The sequence below is a fragment of the Hippoglossus stenolepis genome, chromosome 22 (genome assembly GCF_022539355.2).
Source record: "Hippoglossus stenolepis isolate QCI-W04-F060 chromosome 22, HSTE1.2, whole genome shotgun sequence".
NCBI classification, from domain to species: Eukaryota; Metazoa; Chordata; class Actinopteri; order Pleuronectiformes; family Pleuronectidae; genus Hippoglossus; species Hippoglossus stenolepis.
The window spans coordinates 8,251,434-8,263,659 of NC_061504.1; the positions used below are offsets into that span (position 1 = coordinate 8,251,434).

At 40.2% G+C, this 12,226-nt stretch overlaps 1 protein-coding gene across 1 annotated transcript; it reads left to right on the forward strand.

Moving 5' to 3' along the window:
* The first annotated feature begins 4,022 nt into the window (after window positions 1-4,022).
* sapcd1 (suppressor APC domain containing 1) lies at window positions 4,023-9,079 on the forward strand. The gene is made up of 4 exons (XM_035147159.2): window positions 4,023-4,309; window positions 7,250-7,420; window positions 7,756-7,911; window positions 8,329-9,079. The coding sequence occupies exons 1-4, from the start codon at window positions 4,211-4,213 to the stop codon at window positions 8,416-8,418; spliced, it is 516 nt and encodes a 171-aa protein (XP_035003050.1). The 5' UTR covers window positions 4,023-4,210; the 3' UTR covers window positions 8,419-9,079.
* The last annotated feature ends 3,147 nt before the right edge of the window (window positions 9,080-12,226 follow it).

Here is a 12,226-nt window from a genome sequence, read left to right on the forward strand (position 1 = left end):
ATAGGTAACTAGAGAAAGTAAAATAAATAATTATTAATAAAAACAGTAATTCAACAAAATTAAACAAGAGGGGAGAAGGAAGGGAAAGTGGGGGAGGAAACTACCCAGTATTTCATTTAAATATCAAGTGGGTGATGAAAAACCACAAAAAACAAATAACTTTAAGCTGGGGGGAAAATGTAGAAACCTAAGAGAGAGCCACATGTGAGGGATTCATCCACCAGGACGGACAGACGTGTAATAGATGTCATTTGTAGCAGAGCACATCAACAAAAAAATGATATGGACAACCTTCATGAGAAAAGACAATAAATGGAGAGGTGTATCAAGGTTTAAACTATTTATACAAAAGTAAATGTCTTACGGAGATGTAATGCTAGCGGTATTGTCAGTAATAGCAGTACATGTGATTCTCAGCTCACCAACCTTCATATTTATTTTGCCACGTTGAGAGCTGCTGCTGTAGCCTCAGTGTTGTCTTCATATGAACCAGGTCTCAGTTTGGTGTGTGGATACATTTTGCAGGCCCAGTTATGATTTCAGTCACTGAGTTCTATGTTAAGAATCTTGCTCAGGTGCATGAATATATCCAGTGGAGCAAGTTTTATCTTAGCAACATTTAGCTCTGCATTTGTTTTTCTGAAATCCATTGTGGGGATTTTGTGTCTCAAGAGAAGGAGGTGAGCGTCAGTCTCTAATGAGGCCCCTCAAGAGACACTTCTATCATTCCTGTGTAAGTGTGTGTGTGTGTGTGTGTGTGTGTGTGTGTGTGTGTGTGTGTGTGTGTGTGTGTGTGTGTGTGTGAGAGAGAGAGAGAGACAGAGAGCAAGAGAGTCTGAGGGGGTTACATATCTGGATAAGATTCCTGGGAGCCATGATCTGGAACAGTGAGCCTTGACTGGCCAGTGCTGGCGTGAGCCGGAGAGGCGAAGGAGCGCCGGGCTTCTTTTGGCCTGTAATATTGTATCAATCCTGTGTGTGTGTGTGTGTGTGTGTGTGTGTGTGTGTGTGTGTGTGTGTGTGTGTGTGTGTGTGTGCGTGTGCGTGTGTGTGTGTGTGTGGAGGCTATGTGTGTGTGAGACAATGTAGGTGCATAACATCCCAGCTGCTTGGGTGCATGTGTGTTCGTGTGTGTCATTCTCATTCTTTGTGGTTTAAACAAATATGCATGTGTGTGTGTGTGTGTGTGTGTGTGTGTGTGTGTGTGTGTGTGTGTGTGTATGTGTGTATGAAGGAGTGAGACAGGAAGCATCTAGGGGCCCACTCTTGGCCGCAAAGTAGTAGTAGTGACTAAAAAGTGAAGGGAAACATCTCACTGCAGTATGTGTACGATATGAATGTGTGTATTTAAAGCTTGTGAATACACCCTGGCAATGTGAATGCATGTGTGAAATGTGTCTTGCGTGTATATATATTTACACTGTTTTGTTTGACGATGAACTTCCTGTTAGGGGGCCCACAGAGGAAGCTCAGCGTGATCTCAGTGCATCTTTGTGATAACGGGGAACTTTTAGGTCGGTGGGCATCTAGAAGAATTATAAATACAACACCTTAAATCTCTTGTACCTCTGTGTTGACTCCCACAAAGGTTATAAATCAGCTAAATCTGTACTGTTGAACACATAATTGTTGTGTTTTCGTTATATCAGGAGACCCTTTAGAGCTTAAGGCTCTTTTCCGATGACGGTCACATGTCTTATAAGATAACGCATGGGTCATGGGTTCCCCTCAGGCTGCGTCTCAGGGATGCTACAGCTCAGAGAGTCCTTCCTCTATAGCAGCTTAATCCCATGTTTTCCTCAGCTCCAGTGAACTGTGCTCACGTGAGAAAACGACATAACTGCAGCTTTCAGTGCCTTGAGGGATCATCCATATTAAAGTGACAGTTTATTTTCTTCATCTTTAGTCAATGAGATGAGGTGCGTGTTGTTTTTCAGCGTGTAACGTAGAGGTTAAACTACGAGCCCTATTATTGGAACATGTCTCGCCTTATGCAAGTTGAAATAACAGAAGTGGACCACAGCTCAGGGTGGAGAGAGGCTGAGAACACTTGACATGCTTTTGAGCTCTCTGGATCCGTAGTGTGTAGCGCCACCTGGTGTTTTGTGGAAGGTACAACTGCAAGATCTCATGAAAATATCAGGAGATACAAAATGTCAGCTCTGTCTGAACTAAGCCTCACTTAGAGCGTCCCCTGCTGGTGAAAAAGCAGGACTGCAGCATATAATCATTCAGCAGGCTGGATCCGTGCTGATAGAGTTTAACAGGGAGGTTTATCCTCAGGAGAAACAGACTGAGCCGCTGGACAATCAAAGCTCAATATATGATGTATGTACTGCAACCATCGACCCTGTTCAGTTGGGGGATGGTTAATTGATCCTGTGAACGGGTAAATTACAAAAACTCTGAGTCCTACATTCCCCACAGTGCAGCTCAATTCTGTCCCCATGTCACCTCTCTGTCTATTAGATCAATTATTTATTTACTGTCTGTTCTGAAAGTTCTGTTTGCAAGGGCCTGTTGCCACGCTGCTGCTCTTGTCTGCTAATGTAGTTTCTGTGATTATTATAATCATCCAATGACATTCATCCTTTATCTGGTTCAAATATATATTAAATAACTGTATATTCTAAAGGTGTATTGTAAAAATGTGGCTAGAAACTGTATAAGTCTCAACTGTAGGATTTTTATGATGTAACTGACACTTGAGCAAATTAAACATTACTTGAATCAAACGTTCTTCTCAGTAGTTACCAGTGCAGCCATGGAAGGTTACTTTTTTGTACAAACAACTGTACAAACTGCTTAACTTAAAATGTCATGCTACTTAAACTTCTACATTACAATTCAGAGGGAAACTGTTATTTACTCAATTCAATTATACTATTGAATAAACTATACTACTGTGGTTACTGGGGTTGTAACCTCAATATACAAAATACACTTGTTACATTTCAGACTTTCTCATATATATCATTTTACAAGTTCCTAAAAGGTAAAAACATAAAATATTTAACTAATTTGTGTAGCTTAACTTTATTTTTGATTCCTTTGTACTGGATTAATAAACTGGGAATTATTGGATTTATCTGTCCATGAAGTGTAACTCCAGCTTGAGCAGAAATAGTCAAATGCTGTCAGAACAATCTAAAGATAAATTATAATTGAGGATTTCTAACTTTTATAATTCAAGTACATTTTAAAGGATAAGACAGATTGTTGTATTTATACTTTTACTAAAAGATATGAGCACTTCCCAGCTGTGATCATACACACCACTGAACTTTGACCTCGGCTAAGGTTAGAAACCAGGATTTAAAAAGGGAAACTAAGGTCAGAGAAGGTTTGTCACATGATGAAATCCCAGTCTTCTTCTACATATGAGACGAGACTAAAATGATTCAGTGTTACTCCAACAGCCAGCTGGGCCTGAGGCGGTGTAATAAAAAAAACACGTGCCATGGGATTTTCTGTGCCGACACTGATAGTAACAATGTCAATGCACTGTGGCTGAAATCCATCTGCTCTCCGCCCTGCATCCATCCCCTCTCTGCCCTCATGACCACAACTCTCCCATTTAACGGTGCTGTGGCGTCCCCTGGCGCGCTCGTCCCCAGGTTATGTCACATTCCAACATGAGGGATGTGTTGGGACAGGGAGAAAATAACACACCTGTACGCTCTTCTCATTGAGCAGAGGGAAAGTCAAGTCTCCACCTCGGCTGAGGGATGATGTGATTTCTGGCAACGCTCGAGCTCAAAACTCTGTTGTTTTCCTCCCTTGTTTCTTTAATAATGGGATTTATGATGACAAATATTGTTCATCTACACCCTCCTCTTAAATCTCACATTTCCTGCTATATCTCATTCTCTCTTTTCTTTTACCAGACACCCAACCAACAGTTTTACCCTCCCTCCACCTCCACATCTCTCTCTCTCTCTGTGTTTGCGTGCGCCACTATATGTCGATGAACCAGTCATGGCAGTGACATGTGGAATTTTTCATTACCTCGCCCCGGGGGCACCACGCTGCCTGTGCCTGTGTATCGTGCTGCTGCATTTTTTTTCCTCTCTCTCTCTCACACACACACACACACACACACTCATTCTCTCCCTGTGCTATTATTCAGAGTCAGCCAGTGTGGTTTGTTGTTTGCTGTGCAGGCGGCTGTATGGGGCAGTATCCTGGACGTCAGTAGAGACTCCTCTCCATGGCCTGTCATCCCTCCAGCTCGGGCTCCTACACAGTGGTGATCATCCCACTCAGGACCAGCCTCTACAGCCTGGACGCACTGCACTTCTACCTATGGGTGAGGAGGGGGGGTGATAGTGTGTGTGTGTGTGTGTGTGTGTGTGTGTGTGTGTGTGTGTGTGTGTGTGTGTGTGTGTGTGTGTGTGTGTGTGTGTGTGAGAGGTTGTGATTGTAATCAGTTGCATCTCCCCTGTGTGTGAGTCAGTGATTCGACCTTGTGTTTTCGTAAGTGTTTTGCTTCCCGTGTTTTTTCAGCAGTTTTTTATCAACAGTCGGCAAAATTACTTTGTTGTCATGTCAGTTCTTCTAAATTTTGACTTATCGCTAAACTTGAGTATTTACTGCTTCTCATGTTTGTGTGACCACGAAAACTTTGACCCTTTGACCTCTTCTACTTTTCAAAACTTTTACATTGCAATATTAACTGATACTAAAAGAAAATCCATAAAAAGTGACACATATTTGTGCCGAAAGACATTTTTGTTCATGTTTCTGTATTGAATCTGAGGTTAAACACAACATTCAGTTCCGTACATGTTCATATATGTCAAACATCTCATTGTAAGTAGCTACAAGCAAGTACAAGCCAGTAGGAAGGAGTGCCTCAGTACAGTAACAGCAGAAAAACAAGGCTGTTACCATGCGTTGACTAGAGCTGAAAACTGTTGATCATTTTCATAATCGTTGAATCAAAACACTGTAGCAGGAGAATTTTTACTTAAATATGATCTAAGTAGGCCATTTAATTGATTATTGAAAAATGTGCTGATTGAATAATTAATGATTCTTTTAAGTTGTATGTCCTGCAGATTTCATTTCCCAAGACATTTGTTTCAGAGCCTCTCAAAACAGCCAGGAAATAAAACTCTGACAGGGAAATACTGATTTGTATGTTTGAATCTGTTGTTTGGTAGTAAGCAGGATTGTGCAAAAGCTACTGGACGAATTTCCATGAAACTTGGTGAAAGGATGCGTTATGGGTGAGGAAAGAGGTCTTAAAATTTTGGTGTAGATTCAGATCAGGGGGCAGATCCAGGATTAAGACATTATTCAACATTTCCCCTGATGGATCTTGAAAACACAAGGGCTTTGATAAAGAGTTGAATTCATAGGGAGGGAGCTTAAAGCATTGTGATTGTTTTTTACTTCACTACTAAGGAGGGCAGGTTGTTTTGATGCAGAGAGAACAGGTTTTATTTCTTTATGAAGTATCTAATCAGAGACATGTTGACTTGTCTGACTGGATTTTAATATCAAGAGCCTAATCCTCAGCCTTTTTTAATCTAGTTCATTTAGGATTTAATTTCACTTGTTGTAATTTCAGTTTGATTTAGTTTAAAGGTAAAGGAAAATATTCATATAAATCAAATAGAAACTAGAATGTGCCGGATTTGTTTTCATCTAGATGTAATGATTATTCTCTGCAAAAACGGTGGAAATGTTGAAATACGTCCTATCTCGCAATGTTAAAGAAAGAGAAAAACTAATCCTGGATCCACCCACTGATCTGGAACCGCACCAGAATGTAATGGGTTCTCTCTTGTCCAATCCCACATCCTTCCACCTAGTTTCATGATGATCCATCCTGTAGTTTTTGTTTAATCTTGTTTAAAATCCAACCAACAGACAGGAACAAGTATCTAATCAGTGACATGTAGTGATAACTCCTCTTATTATATTATTAATATAAAGAGCATAACCCTAAAAACTTTCTAATCTGTTGTCATTTTAAAAGAAAATGTTCACCTTAAATGTCTTAAATCTGTCTTTAAAGGGAAGTGAATTATTCATATAAATCTACTCTCATTTTAACCTGCCGATCTCCCCAATCCCACATCCTTCCACCTAGTTTCATGATGATCCATCCTGTAGTTTTTGTTTAATCTTGTTTAAAATCCAACCAACAGACAGGAACAAGTATCTAATCAGTGACATGTAGTGATAACTCCTCTTATTATATTATTAATATAAAGAGCATAACCCTAAAAACTTTTCTAATCTGTTGTGCATTTTAAAAGAAAATGTTCACCTTAAATGGTCTTAAAATCTGATCTTTAAAGGGGAAGTGAATTATTCATATAAATCCAACGGAAAGTAACATTTCACGCTGCTTGTGTTCCTCTAAAAATACTCAGATTTTCCATTTGTGCTCCCTGAGGGTTGTTTTGGAGGCAGCACGGCTTCAGTCAGACCAGTGACACATTCCCACATGTCAAGTCTGCTCCTCACAGTCTTCTGCTAAAGCCTCAGTGCACGTAACCTGGTTTCCACCGACTCTAGACTTACAACGGTGAAAATCCCCAAAGTGGAACTTATCTGCATCACCTGAAAATGTTTAGATAGACAACATTAGGCATTCACCAGTGATGCAATGGTGTCATGAGTTTCTAATGTCCTCCTAATCTATAGCTCCCTGCTGATCTCCTGTAACATGACCAAAGTGATCACAACGCCCTGACCTCATGATGCCAAAGGTGGAACCACCACGTTTTCTGATTGCCTGCCTGCTGCAGAACGGTTACTGTACCTCTGTTCAGGCCTATAAGTGCATGTTATCCAGCTGAGTGTAGACAATGGGAGTAAAAGGCCCCCTGCTGCTCTGTAGATTGGCTCCGCTCAGAGACAAAAGCCTCGGGGCCTCTGGAAGACAACAGGCCGCACTGTGCCTGTCACTTTACATCAGGCCGCCCAGTCGGGTCAGCAGTGGTCAGGATTGTTTTGTCGGCCATATACATGTAAACAAACACGCACCTCACAGAACTGGGTATGTGACTAATCTCTAACATTTCGTAGTTATTTTATGGGTCTTTATGAGAAAGTAGAGTGGAAATATGACAGGAAATGAAAGGATGTTATGGTTTGCATATTTAACCTCTTGGCCACTCCATTTTTAGTTACTTCAGTTCAGAGTGGAGTTTACAGGGCACAGATTAAAATGCAGTTATTAAAAAAATAAATCCAAGGTATTTATATCTGATCACCGTTCATTTTATTTCAGATTAAGCGCCTGAAGGATCTAGAGAGGGAGAAGGACGCTCTGTGGTCTGGGCTGGATATTCTGGAGAGGGCTCGATTCTGGTACCTTCAGCGGCTGCATGAGAACAGAACCCGGCAGGACAACGTCGAGACCAAAACGAGGCTCGGCTCCTGCCAGGAAGATTCAGCTGAGGTACAGAGCAGTTTCAACAAAACATAAAACCTTGTTTATTTCAGTTGGGGGAGACAATAACCATAAATATCCACAAACTGTTTGGTTAGTAAGCTTAATACAATACAACACAACTTTATTAATCCTGAAGGCAATTTGGTTGAGGTTTAAGAGAAATGGGGAAACAAAATAAAAATGGGATCAAACCACCAGACTTCTGGTTAGTGGACGACCACTCCACACCCGACAGTTAGAAGTTTTTCTTTGCTTTTCCTTTTTGATAATCAATCTTTGAATATGATCATCTCATGGATCAGGTCTTGGTCACTCTCACTATCATCTCTGTCCCTCTCCAGACTCGCTCCTGCCTCCTCAGGTCTCGGATCCTGAGGGTGAACGGCTCCCTGGGTTCTGTGATGACTGAGCCCAACGTGATGAGCAGCAGCAACCCCTCTCTGCCTGAAACTGTGGCTGACAGCGACCTCCGGTGGCACAACTCAGTACTGACTCAGGTACGGAAAACAAAACAGGTACCTGGTGGTTTATAATGGTCAAGAAGGCAGAGTAGTTAGATATGAATTGACCATAAACAGTTGTTCTGTGGTCTTAGGATTTTAGTGTTTTTGTTTGACTCATGTTCTTAAACTATATATAGAATCATCATTTTACTTTATCTCAGACAAATCTGTAGGCTTCAAGATGAGGCTTTAAATATCTGTTTTGTATAAAGTTTTGCATTTTGTCCCCTTCCATTTCTTTCTACAGATTCTGTGTGTGTGCGTGTGTGTGTGTGTGTGTGTGTGTGTGTGTGTGTGTGTGTGTGTGTGTGTGCGTGTGTGTGTGTGTGTGTGTGTGTGTGTGTGTGTGTGTCGGAGTGTGTGTGTTATGGCAGTGCATGGTTACCTTACTTCATTTCTCATCTTTTACAGGGTGTGAGCGACAGAAATCGTCAGATCTCCGTGTTGGAGCTGGAGAAAGACGCTCTCCTCGAGCAGCTGGATGAACTGCAAGTCTACTGACAGCACTAGTGCATAAATATACACCCCTGCCATACTGCTGATTTACATTTCACTGAATGTCCCACAGCTGATTGCTTTCTAACATGTAAATATGTATTTAAATTAATAAATTACAGCTAATGATGCATCACTTGTTTGATGAACCAGTTTCTCTGAAGCCAGGCCCTGCTATCATTAACGATATAATCGTTACAGCTCATAAGTGCTTTCAAGAGCAGTTTATACAATAGCTGTTCAATATAAGAAGTAGGCACAAGACTTAATAATACCTTAAGATAATAATACTTTAAATGATGTAAGTACAGTGCATAGAATTATTTTTTTTTACAATTGTAGTTACTTTTCAAATTAAAAGTACAAGTCTCAGTTTATTAAGGTTGACGTATTTATATAGAGTAATATAGTATATTAACGATAGTATATTTTGGTAGTTTTATAGACAGACTACCAACAATTATTTATAGCAGTTAAAATCCATATGTCAACAATAATGATCCAATCATACAATATACAGTATAACACTGATTGGGACCATTCTGTCCTGTGTAAAGAGCCCTTTTTCATATATAATGTAAATTTGTTGGAAATATTTTTTATAATTTTCTTGTAAATGTAGGATATTTGCTTTACTTTTACTTTTATTTTTTCTTCAATGTTTTAATAGTTCGGTAATTTTACTTTTAATTAAATAAATTGTCTAAATCCCACTGTACAAGACCATATCACTTTTCCCTCAAATTCTATGTTAAGAGCTCATGTAACATTTTCATTAACATAGATTAAAAGCTGAATTTTATTGTCAACTGGAAATCCTGACTTGCAAAATGTACATTACTTATTGTTTTTTTTTTTAATGTTTGCACTGATGCAGCAAATATGTGTAAAGTTAAATCTCAGTGGCGGCGAAGAAACTTCAGTGTTTATTCTGAGGTGATATTTTTCTGCAGCGTTCACAGGAAGGACCCAGCATCACTGTGTGTCCTGTAAGTGCCAGGTTCTTCCGTTTCCGTCCCTTACATGCGGGCTCTGTGTCTCGACACGTAGTAGCAACCCTTTCCCGGTGGTCCCGCACTGATCTTACTTCATCTGATAATCTTTATCTAACCCAGTCATCATGCGTGTTTGCAGGAGTCATTCTCTTCCAACTGCACAAGTGTGTTGCAGAAAAAGGCTTAAATCTCTTGCACACAGAAAACGTGTGTCCAACAAACCACTAAAGATTTTGTAGTTCCACTTTACTTCTTTACTCTACTTTTTTACCTGTAACTTATTTATATTTTTCTGGCTTCACATCCTCAATCAGGAGCTTGTTACTGTACGTGAGCCCGTTCTTGCAAAGTGACGCTGCTGTTATTGTCCTTAAGTGTGTGTTTACTCAGGAGCCCATGTTGGCCCATGGTGGCCCTGTGTCTCTGGAAGAGATATTGTTGTTGATCTGAACTGCAGAGCCTGACCCAAAACCTATAGAGTCGTAAATAGAGCTGAGAGAGAGCAGTAAGTGGTGTACGGGTGTACGGGTGTTTTGTTGTATTTGTTGGTTTTAGATGACCAGGATCTGTGCAGTTTTTTGTGGCATGTGTTGCGACAGATTAAAAAAGATTATCAGCAGTAAATTGGAATCAAATCACATCCATATACGTCTTCAGAAATACTAAAGCTGTCTCCTGCCCTCTGTGTAAAAACACATACGTGCATTAGGGACAACTTTTCCAGTGTAACAGGGCAATGCCTGCAGGGACTCTGTACAGGAATCTGATTAGAATCAGCAACAGGGAAGAAAACATCCATTATGGCAGAGAGGCTTTCATTTAAGTAGCTGCATGTTCTCTATCCTCACAGCGCCACTGAACCATCAAGCGCAGGGTACCAGCACTTGGCTAATTATTGGGTCTAATTCACAAACGGCATCGCCCAACACCTTTTTGTTGATGGCTTGTCATGCCTTCATGAGCGTCAATGCCATTCTTCCGTAGCAGCACGGTTCACTGGAGCTGCACTCTGCTGGTCTCTCCACAGGCCTCTCACTTGTATAGCCTGCAATATAATGTTTACTTTTCCTTTCCCACCCCCCCATCCCTAATTTGTGGTTGGGGTATTACTGAAATCAGAAAATGTGAGCTGAGCTGTTTCCGTGCAGGTCAGCGGAGGTGGGAAGCATAAACACACAAATAGGGTGGAAGTTGGGTGTCTGCATAGGCTCCTCTCGCAGGGCTGAGGGCTCCCTGATGAAGGCATTCCTTCCGCTATTAGGGAGAAATACACTTCCTGAGAAGGTGGAGATTTTACAGTAAGTAGGTGGTCTTTGAAGAGCACTCAGGTAACTGAAAACAACGAGGGAAACCTTCCTCCGTGCAACCACCTTGGGGTTTGAGATGTAATTTCTGCGCAATAAGAACCGGATGGACCTGTATGACTGTAACATAATGTTCCTGTCCGTGGCTGAAAAGTTTGAAACAGAACAGGAGATGTTCATAGAAGACATATCAGTTAATTTATAGATGATATAATCAAAAGCTGCTTTTTTAGTTTTATCTGGTGTGGCTGTTCAAATCCTGTCTATTTAAACTACTATTTATATTCAATTACATTTTTTTTATTTTAAATGGTTTACCTGATGGCTGTTATATCCTGGCCAATTTAGCTGCTATATAGAATACATTATATTTATTTGTTCATTTCAAGTTTTTTAACCTGATGGCTTTATTTTATTTATCCTATCCAATTTAGCTTCTATCATTGTTATTTTTTTTTATTTTTGTATTATTGTGGTTGGTGTTGTTATTGTTATTTTTTACAGTTATAACAGCAAAGTGTTGTGTGTACGACCAGGCTCACCGTTAATCCAAAATTCAACCACAGTCACTGTCACCCAATGTGTCCATTCATCTCCTGGGTTGTTGTTCTCCTCGTGCACCTTAACCCACTTCTTCAGCTCACACGCTTTGCAGACTTGGAGCCACTGGCTCTATCAGCTGCCATGATACAGGACCCACGTTAGCCTTCCTGCAGGTGCCTTAAGATAGTGTGTGATTTGGCGCTATACAAATAAAGTTCAATTGAATTGAATAACAAAACATCATGTGTAGGTGCATTAGAATGAGGTCAGACAAACAGTAGAGGCTTGAGCACATGCACTCTACATGTCATGATGGGACCAGTGCATCCATGCTCCTATATCCACTCGCTGAGGTCGCGTCTTGCTGAGTGTGCCACACACAAAGTACAAAAACTACAGTGAAGCAGCTTCCTGTAATTATGCAAAGATTTGGAACAAACTCCCACTATACATTAGAAATGCCTCCTCATTTGATATCTTTTACTGTTTTAATATGTTCTGTTTTTAGCCTTCTGTTGTATATGTAAAGCACTTTGAGCTGCATGTTATGCTATGAAAAGACCTATATAAGCACATTTATTATTATTATTATTATCATTATATGATCTAGGAGAATAAGCTGTCCACTTAAATGTAGGATCTATTATTTTAGACAATATCACCCCTGATCTGCACAGACGGTGTGTCTATGTAAATTTGAGATATTTAAAACTTCAACAACCTTTGTCCTGTTCGTTTGCTTTGACACAGAGTCAATAATAGCTTATTGTAATAACTCCTCTAGAAGACTTTATTACAATACACAAAATAATAATTTCCCTCAAGCAGTAGCTCACTTTGTCAACTGAATAATTTCGTTATTCATGTTGAAACGAGCAGCTTTACTTGTCAAATGTCCCTGCAGACAAGAAGAATGTGTTTCGAAAGACTGTTTAAAGAATGTACATGACACCACTTTCATTGATTGTCATT